Below are 19,171 nucleotides of genomic sequence, written 5' to 3' on the forward strand. Positions count from 1 at the left end.
AAGTCTCACCTGGGTCGAGACTACTAAAAAGGACACTTAACAAAGTCTCAAAAAGTGAGAACTAAAACGAATGCAGACTGAAAAAAAACTCCTTTGCTTACACGGAGTCACTGTTGATCTTGAAAATCTTATATAAATACTATATATATTTCCACAGACATGAATTATTTAGAAGATACCGGGAACATGCATCCACCGTTTTTGTAAACTGAATGCTTTGCTGCCTCTCTGTGGTCAAATGCGCACATAGACTTTTTTACTGGACTACATCGCAAACAAATATATGTGTGCAATATATAAATATACAGTGTGTTAAGAGACAAGAAAGAAGTGAATCTTCGGTGCAGCTAAAAAAAGAAACAGCGTTCACATGATTCATAAATATTACAGCGGCATACGTCACCCAACGAGGAACGCATGCGCAATGTGAAATGAAAGCAAACAGCAACATATCGATACCAGTCTCAAACTACTACCATAACCTTGGAGTCAGGACGGTATTTATGGGACTACAGGCAAAGGAACTTTACTTAGAAGCCAAAATAAGACACACCGAATCTGCCTGAAACGGAGCTTTCTCTAAAAAAAGAAGAGAGAAGTGAAACATCGCTCGCGTTTGACTTTTTGGAAGTGGCTCTAAAATAGTTCTCCGACTCTGCGCACTTGCTTCCTGTTGACACTGACTCTGTCAAATAACCAGTCAAACGACTCACTGACAGAAATGTAAAAGAAAGGAAAGCCGAGACCAGGTAAGAACGCGGGACAGGAGGTAAACAGACAGGCAGACGGGACTCCGCTGGAACTATTTTCTACATGAGTCTTCGGGCAGGATGTCGCTGAGTTCAGGCGGTTGGGCTCACTCCTCCCCCGATCACACACCGGACCACTCCGCCGCGTTCCCCAGCCACTATGGGGCCTCGCAGTCTCAACTTGGCTGCCACACCGTCCTCATGTCGGTTCGGGTGTCAGTGTGCCATTCTGGGATTCGGCCGCTGTGTCTTCCGGGAGCAGGTGATGAGTCACTGAGACTGCAGCTCAGCATGGACCCGGGGAAATCCGGGGAATTCCGGCTGTCGCTCCTGGAGAACGGCGGGACTGGCCGGAGTGTGGTGAGTTCACAGCAGTGCGGGGGTTGGCTTGTTGTGGTATGTGTGTTTAAACGTTGTTAACAGGCTGTGAAAAGATAATAGGAAAGAGATGTATTCTAGATGTACCTCCACATCAATGCAAGGCTTTATGTTGTCCAGGTTTATTTTTAATGAGCACTACCTCAAGCAGTGCAGTGATTTACAGTTTTCTGGCTTTACACCAAAGCCATCCTGGTCTAGGAAATCCCCGCAGACCCTCCAGGGTCTTAAGTTTCTTATGTAAATTGCCTTATGCAAAGGCCATACCCTTGACAACTTGAGGTAGTGATTCTAAATCATTAAATATTAAAATGTTTTTTGGCAAGGCAGGTTCTTTTTTTTAAAATAGATATTACCATTTTTACCACTCTTTTGTGAAGGAAATTAATGTCTGTCCATATCCTCTTTGCACAGGTTGTTTGGGTGTTTTTAAAGGGCACCCATGACCAAGGGGGACAGATTCAGGCCACTTTGCTTGGAAGCAAATGTTATGTTTTATACACATGTCTATTTTATCTAACTACATTTTTTTTACAATATAGTGGGAAATTAAAGTTTAGACAAATCCATCACACAGTGACAAAAACGACAGCCTTTGATTTCCTCTGACTGTCGCTCGCTCTTTATTATTTCAGACCATCGCCGAGTTTGATTTGAGGAGCGTGAACTACGAGGTGAAGTCGCCAAAGTGCCACGAGCTGAGTTTGGCCGTTCCTCCCAATGATCGCATCAGCTTCAACTTTCGCTGCGAGCAGGAAGCCCAGGAGTGGGCTACTGTGGTGATGTCGTCACTAAGAGAAGCACACAGAGGTCAGTCACCCAGGAGAGCAAATACTTGTAGATGACAAACAGATATTTGGCCTTGGAGCAAAGTCCATCTAGCCTTTTTATTCTGCTTATCCAGTTGACCCAGAAAAACAACCATTAACACATGACAAATTTAAAATAACCAAATAATTTAACCCCGCTAACTGCATGTCTTTGCACTGTGGGAGAAGCCAGAGTAACCAGAGAGAGCCCACTCAGACACGCTGAGAACATGCAAACTCCACACATAAAGGCTAGTGCCGGATGGTAGAGTCAAACCCAGGAACTTCTTGATGTGAGGCAATAGCTTTAATTTGCTTTAAATTGTTAAATCCTCCCAATTCTTTCGATCTTTGGGCTGAAGGAAGGACAATACTCGGTGTATAAATGCTCAATCAACAATTACTTTATTACATACTGTAACGTTCACAAGAACCAGACGGTTGGGGTCTCAGTTTGTCCGTTTATTTGGCACATAAGCCAGCGGGTTGTTAACTCAGGGGGAAGCGCTTTCGAACTCCACCTCTCTTCAGCCTGGCACACACACAGAACAACCAGGTCCCACCCACCCCTTCCTGTACACCACAACCAAACATGAATCTTAAAGGAACAACAACAGTGTGCAGAGATCACCAACATGTCACTGTACAATAACACTTAACCATCGTTACACTGCCCCCCCAGCAATAAGTTCCTCGTCCCCGAGGGAACGACACAGTCTCTGAGGCGGGGTGGTAGCCTACGTTCCCTCCTTGACCTCCTGAGCCCCTGAGGTGGACGCGGAGCTTCGGGGCTTTGGGGTGGAGAGTCCGAGGGAGGGGAACGCAGCCCCGGTTGGGGGTCCCTCTGAGCAGGGTCACGGACGCTCTGTACACGTCCCTCTGGAAAGGAGGGGAGGGACTGCCCTCTGTAGGGGGCCATCCGGTCTCTGTGCAGCGCTACTATCCTCCCCCTAGGAGGCAACTGCACCCTGTAAACAACCTCCCCTACTCGCTCTAGGACGCTGCAAGGCCCCACCCAGCTGCTATCCAGTTTAGGACACCGTCCCTTCTTCCTCTTTGGGCTGTAGACCCACACCAGCTCCCCAGCATGGAAGTGCCTCCCCTTAGTGGTGATGTCGTAATTCCTCTTTTGGCGCAGGCCTGCCTTCGCCAGCTGCTCTCGGGCGTAGGAATGTGCAGAATCCAGCCGGTCCTGCAGCTTCCTTGCGTAGTCCCGGCCCGGTGGTGCCTCTGGCGCGTCCGGGGGCTTCCCAAAAGCCAACTCTGCAGGAGTTCTCAGCTCTCTCCCTAACATGAGCAGGGCAGGCGTACATTGGGTGGAGTCCTGTACTGCCGACCTGTAGGCCATGAGGGTAAGGGGAAGATGGTAATCCCAGTCCCGTTGGTGTTCTGAGGTAAGGATGGCTAGCTGCTGGGCCAGCGTCCTGTTAAACCTTTCCACCAGCCCATCGCTTTGGGGGTGAAGTGGGGTGGTGCGGGTTTTCTTAGTCCAAAGGCGTTCACACATGGCAGCAAATACCTTGGACTCAAAGTTACGCCCCTGGTCACTGTGGAGGGTCTCTGCTGTTCCAAAGCGGCTGAACATCCCCTCCACTAATACATCAGCGACCGTCTCAGCCTCCTGATCTGGGATGGCGTATGCTTCCGGCCACTTGGTAAAATAGTCCATGGCCACAAGAACATAGCGGTTTCCTCTGTCTGTGCGAGGAAATGGGCCCATGACGTCCACAGCTACTCGCTCCATTGGGGCTCCTGCTGGTTGCTGCTGAAGCTGAGCCCGGGACTGGTCCTGTGGCCCTTTGTGTGAGGAACATGCATCACAGCTGCGGCAAAAGTCCTCCACGTCCCTCCGCTGTTGACCCCAGTAATAGCCCTGGCGGAGGCGGCGGAGAGTCTTGGAGACCCCAAAGTGGCCGGAGCCAGTGCTCCCATGGCAGGCTTCCAGCACAGCTGACCTCAGCGACCTTGGCACCACAACCTGCCACCTCTCCTCCCCCGTGGCAGGATCCTTCCAGGCACGCTCCAACACCCCCTCCTTCAGCCTGAGAGCTGCAAACTTGGCCCATAGCCCCCTGGTACAGATGGAAAACCCAGTGACCTCATCCCAAAGGGGTTGCTCCCCCTTCTCCAGCCACTGCAGGACCGGCAGCAGGTCCGTGTCTTGTTCCTGCCGTGCCCTCCACTCCGCTGCATCCACCATCAGAAGAGCCCTGCAGGCAAGCTGTGCTGCTCCGTCTATTGTCGTGAGTTCCCGCTCTATTTCCTCTCGCTTCTCACAGTAACGGCAGCCAGCTGCAGCACATGGGCGACGAGAGAGGGCGTCTGCGTTAGAATGGTGCGTCCCTGCTCTGTGCTCCACAGTGAAATTGAAGGCTTGGAGCTCCTCCAGCCAGCGAGCCACCTGTCCCTCTGGCTCCCTGAAAGACATCAGCCACTGAAGGGCAGCATGATCAGTTCTGATAACAAATGCTGTGCCGCACAGGTAGTACTTAAAGTGTCTCACCCCCGCCACCACAGCCAACAGCTCTCGTCGTGTGACACAGTAGCGCCGCTCACTCCTGTTCAGGACCCGGCTGAAGTACGCCACCACCTTCTCCCCTTCCGGCCCAACCTGCAACAACACTGCTCCCAGCCCCACATTACTTGCGTCAGTGTCCAGGACAAAAGGCAGGGCGGGGTCAGGGGGGCAAGGACTGGAGACTCTGTCAGCGATCTGCGGAGGGTGTCGAACGCCTGCTGACAGTCCTGGGTCCAGATGAAGTCACGGTCCTTCTGCAGCAGGTGGAAGAGTGGTGCGGCTATGGAGGAAAAGCCCTTCACAAACCTCCTGTAATAAGACGCCAGTCCTAGGAAGCTTTTGAGCTGTTTCTGGTCTGCTGGTGTGGGCCACTCGGTAATGGTGTGAATTTTTTCCTCCAACGTGCTGATGCCCTCACGACCCAGCTTGTGGCCCAGAAACTCCACCTCCCTCCTCATGAAGTGGCACTTGTCGGGGTGCAGCTTCAGGCCTGCAGCTGCCACCCTCTCCAACACTTGTCTCAGGGCATCCAGGGCAGCATCAAAGGAGCTCCCGTGCACTAGAAGGTCATCCAGGTAAACCAGACACCGTTGCCGTGGGACGCCAGCCAGCACACTGTCCATAAGCCTCTCGAAGGTCGCAGGAGCATTGCAAAGACCAAAGCTCAGGACTTTGAACTGCCATAGTCCCCTGTTAGTGCAGAAGGCTGTCTTCGGTCTGGATTCCGGGGACAGTGGCACCTGCCAGTAGCCACTCCGCAGGTCCAGGGTGGAGAACCAGGAGGACCCGGCTACTAAGTTGAGAGACTCATCAATCCTGGGAAGGGGGTAAGAGTCCTTCTTCGTCACTTTGTTGAGTGGTCTGTAGTCCACACAGAAACGCATCCTAGGACTTTTTTTCTTAGGCACCATCACCACCGCGGAGGCCCACGGGCTATCAGATGGCTCTATGATGCCCGCCTTCATCATTTCACACAACTCTCTGTCCGCAGCCTCCTGATGAGCCAGGGGCAGGCGGCGTGGGCGCACTTTAATAGGCTGGGCATCCCCGGTCTCAATGACGTGCTCTACCAAGTGTGTCAAGCCAACATCACTTTCTTTCAGGGCAAAAATGTCACTAAACTCTTTTAGTACCTGCCATAGACTCTCTTGCTGCTGTGGAGTCAGCCCCTCACAGTTCTTTGACCAGATACTCCTCACTGCTAAGAGCCTCTCCTCCTCCTCCTCCGCTCGCTGTTCTGCTGGCGGGTCTGCAGCGGTCTCTGCGGTGGAGGTGGACGCCGCGGCAGATGCTGTGCAGACCGGGGGAGGAATAAGCGGCACCTTCTTCCCATCAGGGGTTACGAGGAAGCCTTTGCCTAAGTCCAGTACACCGCCAATGGCTCGTAAAAAATCCAGCCCAAGGATGCAGGCGTCCTGCACGTCAGCCACCCAGGCAGCATAAGACACACCGAGGTCCCCCACCTTGAACTGGAACACTCCCCTCCCTCTCATTGGGGCCAGATCACCGGTCACAGTCTTAAGTTGCACATTAGTCGGTTGCACAGCAGCTCCGGTTGGGACAATATCGGGTCGGACCAGCGTTGCATTGGACCCCGTGTCCAGCAGGGCCGTACAGGACACCCCCGCGATCGTCACTGGAACATGGCAAAAGCCGCCAACCTGGGTCCAGCCCACAGCGATGGCCGCACCGGGTGGAGGTGGCGGTGGTGTGGGGATGTCGTTCTCCCAGGCCCGTGTACTCCCGCCTACACGGGCCCGTGGGCGTTTCCCTGAACCGCTGCAAGCTTGGGGCACTGCCTGATGAGGTGTCCGGGTTGTCCACATCCCCAGCAGCTCTGTGGTCGGCGGTGTGGGCCAGCCCGAGGGGAAGGCGACTGCAGCGAAGCCGCCTGCACCAAACTGCACAAGCCCGCTGGCGTCTCGAGTGCCCTTGCACTGATGGTGGCATGCTGTCATACGCCCTCCGGCAAAGGCACTCGATTTCATGGGCCAAAATGCGGAGGGGCTCGCCTGGCAATCTGCGTCTGTTGTGGAACTCCGACCTCAGCAGCACTGGTTGGTTATACTGCCCGAAGCGCCTCTGAAGTGCTCCGACCAGAGCATTATAATCTCCCCTCTGCTCCTCGGTCAGCAGCAGCAGGCATGCAGCTGCATCCTCACACAGACACAAAGCCAGTTGGAGAGCTTTATGTTCCTCAGACCAGCCAGCTGCGACAGCTAACAGCTCGAACTGTGCGATAAACACTTCCCATGGCGTCTTGCCGCTGAACTTAGGCGTTTTTATATTCGCTGCAGCTTGCTGGGCGCCGCCATGTTTGTTTACATCACGTGACGGCGCGCCAAGCGAGGTCGACTCCTTCCCGCCGGAATCGCGGCCGCTGTGCGAACAGTTCCCGAGCCTAGTCAAACCTGGAGAAAATCCAGCCTCGGCAGACAGCCGCAGCGCCGTTTCCCTCACTCCATGGGCGGGCGAGCGCGGACGAACCTCCCTCTCCTCCGTCTCCTTCTTAATCTTGCCCGGCAACATCCTCGTCTCGTAACGGCAAGCGTCGCCAGCAACAGGGTGTCGGGCGTTCTGGGGTTCTTTTTTCTTTATCCCACTTCTGACACCAATGTAACGTTCACAAGAACCAGACGGTTGGGGTCTCAGTTTGTCCGTTTATTTGGCACATAAGCCAGCGGGTTGTTAACTCAGGGGGAAGCGCTCTCGAACTCCACCTCTCTTCAGCCTGGCACACACACAGAACAACCAGGTCCCACCCACCCCTTCCTGTACACCACAACCAAACATGAATCTTAAAGGAACAACAACAGTGTGCAGAGATCACCAACATGTCACTGTACAATAACACTTAACCATCGTTACACTACAATTCAACACTTTTGAGCATCAACCATCCGGATGGGGAGACATGCATGCAGAGGGTCACAGCAAATCTCCAACTGGTGGAGGGTTACTCAAACTCTTATAGCATTTAGTGGCCCCCACCTAGTCGTAAAAACCTAAACATTCATTCTTTCTAACTCCTAGCGAGCCTGACTTATGGCCTTGGCTCCCTATTTTGTCTGCCTTTAACAACGGCGGCAACGGTGGGGGTGAAGCTCCCGTGGAATGTGCTCTCTGTCTCCTCTACTATCAGAAAAAGCAAAGTCCTGACTCTCCGAAAACAGTATTTCTTATAACTCAGCAGTATAATGCATCATGAACAATATCATTCATTCACACTGAATCAGCAGTCTAATGTAATACAAATCAGTTTAATAACTGTAATAGTTATCACCTTCTTCTAATTCAGGAGAATACTACAAACTAAAACTACATAATACTTTCACAATCATTAATCAGGGGTATAACATGGCATAAGATAATATTATAACCCCACACCACCATGGTGCAAATGCATTCAAATTTGCAAAATATTGTAGGATGCTTTTGTTATGCTGATCCACCCTGTAGGGAACTTGTGTTTGTGCAAATTAAGGTATAAAATTGACTGTGTTCAGTGGTTGGTAGCAACACCACCATGAACCTCACCATTCCAAGCTTCATCAGAGTATAGGGTTTATACTCTGATGAACGATAAACCTCAGATTGTCTCAGTAGGCTAATAATGACATCATTGTGATGTTCGTAAAGCTATAAAGTGTCGTTTTAAGTAAAGTGAGCATCGTTTAAATCATGCCCTGAGCATTTTTCCTTATTTTTTAACATACAATACAGAGAACAAACCTGTGTCACTTCGGTGTTTGTTGTGACCTACCCTTCCCTTAACTTCTCCGGTATATGTGTTACTGCCCATGCTGACTGAAGGATGCTGAGGCCTGTGTGAGCTGAGAGCTCTTTGTTCTCATCATGGCTAAAAATAGTTGTTCGTGCCGCTGGCTGTATGTTTGAAGTTTCACAAAATCCAATCAATTAAAATTTATTTAAGCATGTTTTTAGCTAAGCAAACGCAACAACAGTGCTGTACAAATTATCGGACAGGCAACATGAGTAATATATGCAAAACGTAAGTTCGTACATGTTAAACCGTATAAGATAAACGTGACATACACATTGATTTATTAAAATAAAATCGAGAGCTATTACTTGGACCTGCATGAAGCACTGCGCGTCTTTCCTGGTCTGCACGGCTGCTCGACAGCGTTGCACTCAAACAATGGGGACCTCTCTTTTTTGAAAAAGTGCAGCGTTGTGTGCGTGACTGGGATACAAACTGTGGAAGTGATGGTCTGATATTCAAATTAGCCCTGTGGAACCAAGCACAGCACTGTCAACTGATTCCACTTTCATAGTGGAAACCGAGTGGCAGACGTTAGCTGTTACTCTTCATATTTCCATACGTTGCCTTGCTTCCCCCTCAGGGCTCAATTCACACAAACTTGCGAAATGATAAAATCACAGAATGATTGAGTTTCTTCTGGAGCTTAATGTGTTTTCTTTATCTCTTTCTTGTCTTTGAAATCTGTTTAGTTAAAATCTTTTTCCCCCCTCTGGGTTTCAAATTTATATATTGGCAGCCTTCTCTCACCATAATGAGCCACAGCAGCCCCCTGACGGTCCCCATCATCAGAACACCTTAGCTTTGCAGCAAACAGGTGAGTGTGACACCTCTGTTTCTGTTTTCATTCATTTATTTGTTGTTAGCGCCCTTCTGATCTCTGCATGTCTCTCTGTGTTTCATCATGCGTGCATTTGTTTCATCTGCAGAGGACACTTGTATAGAGCTGACCAAGGCGATAGAGGCAGGTGACATGCAGTCTGCTTCTGCCTTTGCTGCTACGCTCGCCCATCAGCGTGCTGCACTTAGGATCCAGCCCTCCACCAGAGACCACGAATACAATGAAGTCAAGTAGGAACACGATTACTCGTTATGATTTCGATACTTCGCGGCACGATCTATAATCAGTAGTTTTATGTTTCGATAATTTGATGTAATCTTAGTTGTTTGCACGGGTTTCATCTTGTCTCGCAGTTTGGCTGTCGTAGTGGAGGATTCGTCCTCATCCTGTTGTGTCACTGTGAAAGTTTTCCCACTCATGACTACTGCGTCGCTGAAACAGCAGGTTAATTTGAGCTACACATATATATGTTTATCATATTCCTTTCACAGCATGGTTTCGATTCTGCCCCACTGTTAATGTTTCTCTCTCATTCATCGTCATTCTCTTTGTTTTTTCTCTAGATGTTTCTCGAATACGGCTTCCACCCACGAGTGCAGCGCTGGGTGATCGGCCAGTGCTTGTGCTTCGACAACCGATCCCTCGCGTCGTACGGTGTTCGTCAGCACGGTGACACGGCCTTCTTGTACCTCTTGTCAGCCCGCCACGCTCGCTTGACCCCGCAGGCCCTCCAGCAGGATCAGGAGAGCATCCTCCTCTTCAGCCCTTCATCTCAGTCTTCTCCAAACCCGCCACTCCCTGCTACCTCTGCAAATGGCCCCTCATCTCAGGACTGGAGGCCTTACACCACACTTCCTTCTAGACTCCGTACCAATACTAACACTGGTAAGATGTGGTCTCTTCACAGTGGTTTATGTGAAATCTGAGCTATTTAAATCACAATTACACATGTGTATTTGTTGCTTTACTAACAAAGGGCCTTTGAACACCTTATCACTAAAACCCTTGTGATCATTGCTTTGAAAAATACACCATGGTATGTCACTTTCTTATCTTCTATATGTTATTCTAATACGAGATGAGTCTTCCCACAAAAAAGCAAAAACTTGGCGTGATTTAAAATTGAAAGGTCTCCTCTTTAAGGTTGTGTTCTTGTGCACCTCCACATTGCTTCCAGGGCTCCTGCTATTCTAGATCAGTTCCTAAAAGTCCTGTTCTGCCAGTTTGCAAGTGTTCATCTGTCTATGATTCTGTGAATCATAAGACCACCCGTGATTAGTGGTGCAACGGATCACAGTTGATCTGAAATCCGAACCGATCCCACTCCACGGTTCGGTACGCACGTGATCCAAAGATTCGAAAAAGAGAAAAAAGTATGTGTATGGTGCGCGAGGTCAGTCTGTCAGCCGGTAGTTATGGCCAGCGCTAGCGGTCCAAGTGGCAGAGCAGAGGAGTTTGCGGCATTTAAGCAGCCCTTTGCCGACCAATCCGACCGGGCTAAAGTTATTACAAAAGCTACTGGGGTGTTTAGTTGCAGACAGGAGGCCGTATTCCGTTGTGCAAAACAAGGGGTTTAAACTGTGATGAACGTGCATGAGCCACGCTATGATATCTCGTTGCGCGTCCACTTCAGTGTGACAAGATCGTTTCAAGCATGTATGAGCAGGAGAAGTTTAAAGTTATGGCTGAACTGTCCCAGGCATCTTCTGTTGCTCAAACTACAAATGGGTGGACCTCCAGGGCAAAGGAAAGCCACGTGACCATGACCGCTCGTTATATCACAGCGGAGTGGCCCTGTACTGCCCTATAGATCACATTAGATTAGATGAAACTTTATCCCTCGGGTGGGTTCCTCCGGGAAATTCAGTTTCCAGTAGCACAGCACCCACAGAAGTTGCAGAATGTGAGCAGAAATATACCATATATATAAACACAGAGAATACAAAAGGGATAAAAAGAATAAATAGGAATAAGAATACAAGGGAACGGCACATTTCAAGTATTGTGAGTCTATTACACTGTTGGTTATTAACAAAAACTATTGCACAGTGAAAAGGCACTACAGCTTACTTGTTCGCCCCTCCTTTGTCCCCGTTTCCCCTCCCTCTCCCCTCCAGCGAGGAGTTAAACAGTTTGTTGGCGTGTGGGACAAAGGACTTTTTAAGTCTGCTGGTCCTTGACTTTGGGAGAAGCAACCTGTCACTGAACAGACTCCTCTGGTTGTTTATGGCCGTGTGCAGAGGATGCAGAGGATGCCCAGCATGGTCCATAATGTCCATATTGCACCTTAATTTGTTTTTATATAAGTGTGTGGAATGAGTCTTCAGTTGAATGTTTTTTAATAGGCAAAAAATACTTAAATAAGTAAATGGCGAGTCGAATTTTTGTCTTTTTTTTCTATTTTTGCTGATCCGAAAATTGATCCAATCCGTGACTTAAAACCGATCTGATCCGAACCGTGAGATTTTTGATCTGTTGCACCGCTACCCACGATACAGTATTATTGCAATTTTTAGCATTTTGCAATAAGCTCACAATAACATATACTACAATTTATCACAATGGAATCAGTCTGTGACTGAATGAGGACAAATTGGTAATTATACACTCTGTCAAGCTGAGTGTGTCCAGTGTTGGCTGTTTTTTCGGGTGAGCTGATTTATTGTAAGATTGCTCAGCTAAAATTATCTCAGGATCGCCGTGCAGGAGATGAACACTGTTGCTATTAGAAGGCTCGTCTCATGTTAGCAGACCAGCGTTCCCATTTATTTACGTATCTTTATTTATTTCATAAAATATCGATATTTGGTGCCCCTGTATCGATACAAAATAGCCATGTAAAATATTGCAATACAGTGCAGTATCGATATATTTTTTTGAGTATGAAGACAGAGAGTAGGGCTCATGAGTGTGATGGTGTGATGAAAAAGCTTCTGCCTGCTCAGTTCAGCGCGTGTTGAACTCTCAGGCACCTTGAGACGTTACAGTAGTGGCCTGCATTGACAGCCTAATGCTGGGGGAATGAACGTTTCACACGGTGGGATGAATGTCGAAGGGAAAAGAGTGACAAGCATGCTCCTGACCTGTCTGACAAAGAACTTAATATTTTGTCACACAAAGTAGGTCACAGCACAGTTTCTGAGACATGATCTAGAAGCAGAAGTGTTTGAAGTTGTTGCACACTGCCCAAGAAGACCAAAAATAGTGACTACATTTAAATTAAGTATGGCTTTTTTTTTTTTCAGTGACAGATTCAAAGACTTTATTGATCTCACCTTGTATGACTGTTTAACACCTTATTTCTATTGTTAGATAAAAATAAATAAATAAATAATGTAAAGTGAGCAATCCCCTACTAAACATAGTTTGTCTGTGACTTTGTATGGTCTGTGCCCACATAGTGAAAATGTAACTCAGCAGAATACCAAGGAAAAGAAATAATTACTCAATTTAAATCTATATGCATACACCATAAAGGTGCCATAAAGTCTTTCACACACTGGCATATTGAGCAAACATGTTTGCACGCAGATTTGATGTTGGCTGCTCAGTCTCTTTTTTTTCTCCTTAAATGCCTCAGGCGGTTTAGAGAGGCAAAACATCAGAGAGATCAGAGATCTCATCAACCTAGAGATGCCTCAGCTTGATAAAGCCCTGAGCCCGAAAACATCGCCTACCCAGGTAATGTAATTTTTGTCAACCTATCGAAAACATATACTTAAAGGACACACAGTTAAGTTCAGTAAGGTAAAAAGAATGTAGAGAATAACGGCGCTAAACAAATTTTCAGGGTTGGTCATGTCCTTCGTGCACCTACATTAACAAACCAACACGGCCGGGCTGTGAGATCTGCAGTACGGACCGACCTGAGAACTACGTTGTCCCGGGGGGATATCGACCTGATACACTGGAGCTCAGAAGAATTCAGAAGGAGAAAGAAGCTATCCGACAATACCAGCAGGTATTTAAAAAAAGAATACATTCCGGGTAGTATGGTTTTACGTGCACATACTTAATATGATTTCTGGAATATAACATGATGGTGGGCACACAAAGCTCAGTTAAAAATTCAGGGAGGGGAGCACCACTTAGTGACACACAGTTTGGCCAAATTTGACAAAATGCTCAAAGTGAAACCGATGAAAGGGAGAGGGTGATATGTATTTATTTAGAAAAAAATTAATAACCGTGGTATTTGAATTGAAACTTTCAGGCTCTCTCAGGTTGACTCTCTTCTCTTCTGTCTCTGTTTTTTGAAGGAGAAAGGGAGAAGAGAGGGGCTGAAGAGTGCTGGGCTTCAAAACACCTCACTCCTGTTTAACCTGGACCAGAACTACTGAACACACAGACACAGGCAGACATACACCTTATGTTCATTTCTATCCTTGAAGCACCATCTCCACTGCCCATGACTATATTCATGTATATCCACATTTATGCAATAAAACTGTCGAATTTTACCCCTGAAGTCATTTTAAGCTGCCTTCATGCATCGGTTGCATCCCATATTTGCAGATTCATAAGATCGTGCAGTTTACAGGCTGTGTGAGAACATGTTACTTTTTTTTTTTTTTTTGCACATTTTCTGAAAAATGTGGAAAACGTGCTCTGAATGAGCAGTAATGCTGACAAGGACGGGCAGGTTTTTAAAAAAAACCTGTGAGATTTCTTTTTACATTTTGACCCTGGCTCCAAAAGACGTTACTCATATTGAACATCCAGTGACAGTCGTAATCACTGCAGCCTTTCAGCAAATCAAATGAAGTGGCTTTTTAATGAACTCTTTAGGAGCAATAGTTGCCACCGAGTTGAATGTATGAGTCATTTATTTTGCACTGCGATACTGTATATACTCTGAATGGATAAAAATAAAAGGTTTTGACTCTGTGTGCTTGTCTGTGTTTGTGTAAATGAGGATTTTGAGCATTTTCGAGTTTAAAATGCACATTATAAGAAAAAGCTGGAAGAGCGCAGTTTACAGAACTTGCCTTTAACCCTCACTTCCCTCCTCCAACAACACCGCTCCTTCTTCCAGGCGAGGGAGGAGGAGCGAAGGCAGAACTTTGCCCGGCTGGTGATGATGGATGGTCAGGACCTGGTGCCTAACCCTGAATCTGTGGAGTGTAGGATCTGCTATGCAGGCTTACAGCCGGGAGATGGCATCCTCCTGAGGGAGTGTCTGCACTGTTTTTGCAGGTAAAATTTAAGGGGTGGCGGTTTTTTGATTTGTTTTGTTTTTCTTGTACACCTTGGGTGACTTTTCTGTGTTTGTGTGCACGCCTGCTTAGAGAGTGCTTGCGCTCTGTCATTATGCTGAGCGAGGAGCCCGAGGTGTCCTGTCCCTACAGAGATGACACATACTCCTGTTCCTGCTTCCTGCAGGAGAGGGAGATCAGAGCTGTGAGTGAGACCAACTAACAGCTTCTGACACATTTTTTTTGTTTTGTTTTGTTTTTAAAGCTACAGTTTTATCTTTTAGTGTTAGCACACATTCACCATCTTCCTCCTGTTTCCTGGTGACAGTTGGTTCCTGCAGAGGAGTATGAACGCTGGCTGCAGAGGGGCCTTTCAGTTGCAGAGTCTCGGTGTGAGGGCAGCTATCACTGTGCTACTCCTGACTGTCTGGGCTGGTGTGTGTATGAGGATACTGTCAATGTCTTCCACTGCCCTGTCTGCAAGAAACACAACTGCCTAATCTGCAAGGTAGAAATCATACACAGTATATACTGGTATAAAATGAAATTTAATAATTTATTCCTGTCTTTTGTTCCTATATTGGTTGCTTGAACTCATGTGATGCATTAGATTTGCACATATACTATGTAGAGATGCAGACTGAACTTTGAACTAATTAATTAGTCCAAGCTCATTTAGAATAAGTTTATTTGAGTGGCTTCTGCCAGGAACAGTTCATTTTAATTGCACATTATGCTGTTAAAAATGAAAAATACTTTGTAAAAATGAATACCGTACATAAATGAAAAAATGTCCAAGTATTGACATGGTTTTAACTGGTTTGGTTGCCTCATGCTAACTGCAAATTGAATAAGAAATGTTTATTTCTGCAAAGAATGCCTGTTTTGCTCATTCCTAGCTACATTTTTATTGAATTTATCCAATTGTCCTAGAGTGATTTACATAAATTACAGTTTTTAAAAGATCCTTATTTGTTCCTCTTTCTATTTTCTCCTCAGTCTATCCATGAGGGTATGAATTGTAAGCAGTACCAGGACGATCTTGCAGCGCGTGCTATCAATGACTCTGCTGCTCGAAGGACAACACATCTACTAAATGTGAGCTACAACAGACATGGAGTTGTGGTCAGAAGTTTTCATACATTCCTTGTGGCATGAATATCACGGTAATTTGGGGTTTTTAGTTATTTCTTTGAACGGCAGGATACATTTTTATTACTTTGAAAAACAAGAATTGGGTGCACGAGTTTCTAATCCATACAGGCTCAGATCTATACATACAACCCCACTAACATTTGGTTAAATATCTCATAGCAAGTTGTACTATGAGCAGATGTTTTGGTAGCCATCAACAAGCTTCTGCTATAATTCTGTCTGTGATATTTAACCACTCTTCTTGGCAGAATTGGTAGAGTTCTTTAAATTAGTTGGTCTCTTGGCACAGACCCGCTTTTAATCCACAAGTCTTCAGTAGGTTTGAAGTTTGTACATTGGGAAGACCATTGCAGAAGCTTAATGTTAGCCTGCTTTATCCAATCCAAAACCAGTTCATGTGTGTATTTGGAATCATTGTCCTGTCTCAACACCAACTGAATCAAAGTTTCAACCATCCAGCTGTTGATTTACGGTGAAGCTGAAGAATTTGGAGGTAGTCCTTCTTCATTATTCTATCCATTCTGTGTATTGTACCAGTACCACTGGCAGCAAAACAATCCTAGAACACGATGCTACCACCACCATGCTTCACAGTTTTACTTTGTTTTTAAGTTTGAAAGCCACACCCTTACTCCTCCAAACATGTGTCTTGCAATTGTGGCCAAATAGCTCAATCTGACCATAAAACACATTTGGCTTGTCCATGGGGGCAGCTGCAAATTTCAGTTGAACTAGATGGTGTTGATTTTGGAGCAGGGGCATCTTTCATGATCAGCACACAAATCCCTTTTATGCAGCAAATAAAAACAAAAAGTTGTAGTCAATCACAATTACTAACAAGACGTAAGCGTGCCTTGGCTTTGTCAAGTTAAAAGACATTGTAGAACCATCCATCCATCCATCCATTCGCTTCCACTTATCCTTTTCAGGGTCGCGGGGGGCGCTGGAGCCTATCCCAGCTGTCATAGGGCGAAAGGCGGGGTACACCCTGGACAGGTCGCCAGTCTGTCACAGGGCCAACACATAGGGACAGACAACCATTCACACTCACATTCACACCTAGTGGCAATTTGGATTATCCAATTAACCTATCCCCACAAGCTGCATGTCTTTGGACGGTGGGAGGAAGCCGGAGTACCCGGAGAGAACCCACGCAAACACGGGGAGAACATGCAAACTCCACACAGAAAGACCCCGGCCTGATGGTGGAATTGAACTCAGGACCTTCTTGCTGTGCGGCAACAGTGCTAACCACCGTGCCACCACACATTGTAGAACCTTCATCACTAATTATTAAAACATTTAAGTGAGTGTATGTATATATTTGTGCCTGTGTGTATACCTTTAAATCTGTGTAGATTAGCGAATATCTCAAATAAATTCAAACCTGTGCAAGAAATTCTTGGTTTTAAAGTAACAAAGTAACAAAAGATGTATGCTGAACAGTGCCACCCTGGAAAAAGAACCGTCCAAAGAAATCATTAAAATCCCCAAATTACCATGACAGCCAATGATGAGTGTATGTGAACTTCTAACCACAACATCTGTACTGTATGTGGGATGTGCGACATGACAGAGTTCTTTTGAGTTGTACACTGTTTTAAGGCTATTTGTAATGCACAGAGATAGAAGGGACAGTGTTGCAGATCCATTTTTTACCTCTACTCGTAAGCAGTGAATGGCTTTGTGGTCTAATGCTTACAGACAAACTGATATATACTGGTAATGCTTTCCATATCCTCGGGTCTCATATTCTTTCTTCTTTTTCTTGTTCTCATTTTATCTCTCACAAACAGACTCTTGTGCAGTCAGGGGAGGCCATGCGCTGTCCACAGTGTGGCATCATTGTACAGAAGAGAGATGGATGTGACTGGCTGCGCTGTACAGTCTGTCACACTGAGATCTGCTGGGTAACCAGAGGGCCACGCTGGGGGCCAAGGGTATGAAATCTGTCCTTTCTACCTTAACTTTAACGATTTATCTATTTTTGCTTTATTTAGTAACCTTGGTCAGATAGACTCAAAAACTGTTTATGTCCACCTAAAAAGACTGCAAAGCCTTGTTTTCCATCAAAGCATGTTCCTCATTCTGTTGCTTTTAAAGGGTCCAGGAGACACCAGTGGAGGATGTCGTTGCAACGTGAACAACCGAAAATGTCACCCTAAATGCCAAAACTGCCACTGAGAGGGTCAATATGGGTCAGATTGCCCCGAATGAATGAATGACTGAACTTGGGGAAAAAAGCTGCTCTCTCAATAGCATGGAAAGAAAGACTGAGATTTCTATTTAAGCTATATTTAATACAAAACTGTGCAGAATTTATACATTAAATACATACTGAGATCTTTAATCAACAAATCTCTAACAGTCACTTATTTTCACTGGTTTTTCCACTGGAATCCGAATGAAAGAAATAATATTTTTACATGTCGCTGCATCTCACTAATAAGAATGTGGTTAGTTATGTAACGAAGATGAGCGTGGTCAGAATTATGCGGTATAAAAAACAGGAGTATTTACTTTGAATGCATGTGGTGCCTTTTCAGAATGTTTGCACAGCTGATGTAGCAGTACGGGTGCGTTACTTTCTGTTTAAGCAGTTACGAGCCTGGATGCATTACAGAAAACTGAAGTGGCCTTGTTTCTCGTGCACAAAAATCAGTAGCAGGGTGTTTCTGAATGAAACAAAATGTGACAATTTTTTCTCATTGTGATAGATGAATGTGATAAATAGATGAAGCAAGAGTCCAGAGTTACATATAGAAGCATTTCTGAATGTGTGTATGTGTGTGTTTGTACGTCTGCGTGATGCCGTGTAATGACTGCATGGGTGCCTTGTTACCAAAGAGGTTTGAACCGAAACAAGTGTGTGTCTGATTATTCCTTCGATTGGGATCCGTTGGTCTGATGGCTGAGAGAAACCAGACTGTTTTCACAGAGTCGTGTTTTATTACCCACGACTCTGTGTTCCCCCAGAAACTGCTCACATTTGAGTATTGTGTGATGACATCACCAATAAATGTCAACGTGTTAATTAAAAGGCAGGTATTGGTTGTTAAGTTTATATTTCCTGTATGGGGAGGCACATGTAAACACCTTTTGTCAATAAGCTTTTATTCCTGTAGAAGACCTCGGATACAATAAAGTAATTCATAACAGTGTAAATACTTGGAACATGTTTTTATCCATGTACGCATCAATGCCCTCTCTCTTCACTGGAAAAGGGGGGGATGCCTAACTTCAAATTCCTGAGTTTTCCCTCGACTACACTACTGCCCAGAACTGACAGGCCAAGAAAAGATCCTCACTCCTTTCTGTGTGTAAAAGTCAGCACTGTGCTGCTGACTTTCTGTTGTGCCTTAACAATAAATAAACACCATTCAAACTCGCACGTGTGTTTGTGAGTGATTTAACGTAGAACTGAGTGAATGAGCAGCTTTAAAGCTGTCATCGTGCTTTCTAATCCTTTAGTAGGGTAAATTTTTCACAGCTTGTAAATATTCAAAGGCTATTTGTAGCGTCCAAAGAGAAGACTTGGTGACTTCTGCATGTCTTCTTAAATGCACAAAAACATTATCCCTTTCTTTCAACTGCTCCCTTTAGGGGATTATTTCCCCATCTCTCCACCTAACTCTAGCATGCTGCTCCTCCATCAACCTTCTGCATCTCCTCCTTCACTACATCCATGACCCTTCCAAACTGCGCTTCACTCCCAATGACAATCTTCAAATCTTTAACTCTG

At 46.1% G+C, this 19,171-nt stretch overlaps 1 protein-coding gene across 2 annotated transcripts; it reads left to right on the forward strand.

Moving 5' to 3' along the window:
• Positions 1 to 405: 405 nt before the first annotated feature.
• On the forward strand, positions 406 to 18,382 carry shrprbck1r (sharpin and rbck1 related). Of its 2 annotated transcripts, XM_080864492.1 has the most exons (14): positions 406 to 1,109; positions 1,763 to 1,937; positions 8,978 to 9,055; positions 9,168 to 9,309; positions 9,433 to 9,523; positions 9,643 to 9,964; positions 12,660 to 12,760; positions 12,870 to 13,040; positions 14,115 to 14,275; positions 14,368 to 14,479; positions 14,603 to 14,782; positions 15,274 to 15,372; positions 17,226 to 17,369; positions 17,533 to 18,382. In XM_080864492.1, exons 1-14 carry the CDS (start codon positions 831 to 833, stop codon positions 17,611 to 17,613), a joined length of 2,136 nt encoding a protein of 711 aa, XP_080720618.1. In that variant the 5' UTR covers positions 406 to 830; the 3' UTR covers positions 17,614 to 18,382. The 2 variants fall into 2 exon arrangements, with proteins under 2 accessions (XP_080720618.1, XP_080720619.1); XM_080864493.1 differs by lacking the exon at positions 17,533 to 18,382 and having other exon boundaries at positions 15,274 to 15,440; positions 17,226 to 17,364.
• Positions 18,383 to 19,171: the final 789 nt, after the last annotated feature.

The sequence above is a fragment of the Rhamphochromis sp. 'chilingali' genome (genome assembly GCF_963969265.1).
Source record: "Rhamphochromis sp. 'chilingali' genome assembly, chromosome: 18".
NCBI classification, from domain to species: Eukaryota; Metazoa; Chordata; class Actinopteri; order Cichliformes; family Cichlidae; genus Rhamphochromis; species Rhamphochromis sp. 'chilingali'.

Coding starts and splice junctions, on each gene's coding strand:
- shrprbck1r (XM_080864492.1), top strand. CDS start 831: ATGTCGCTGAGTTCAGGCGGTTGGGCTCACTCCTCCCCCGATCACACA. Junction 9,056..9,167: donor CTTAGCTTTGCAGCAAACAG/GTGAGTGTGACA, acceptor TTTCATCTGCAG/AGGACACTTGTATAGAGCTG. Junction 12,761..12,869: donor CGAAAACATCGCCTACCCAG/GTAATGTAATTT, acceptor ACAAATTTTCAG/GGTTGGTCATGTCCTTCGTG.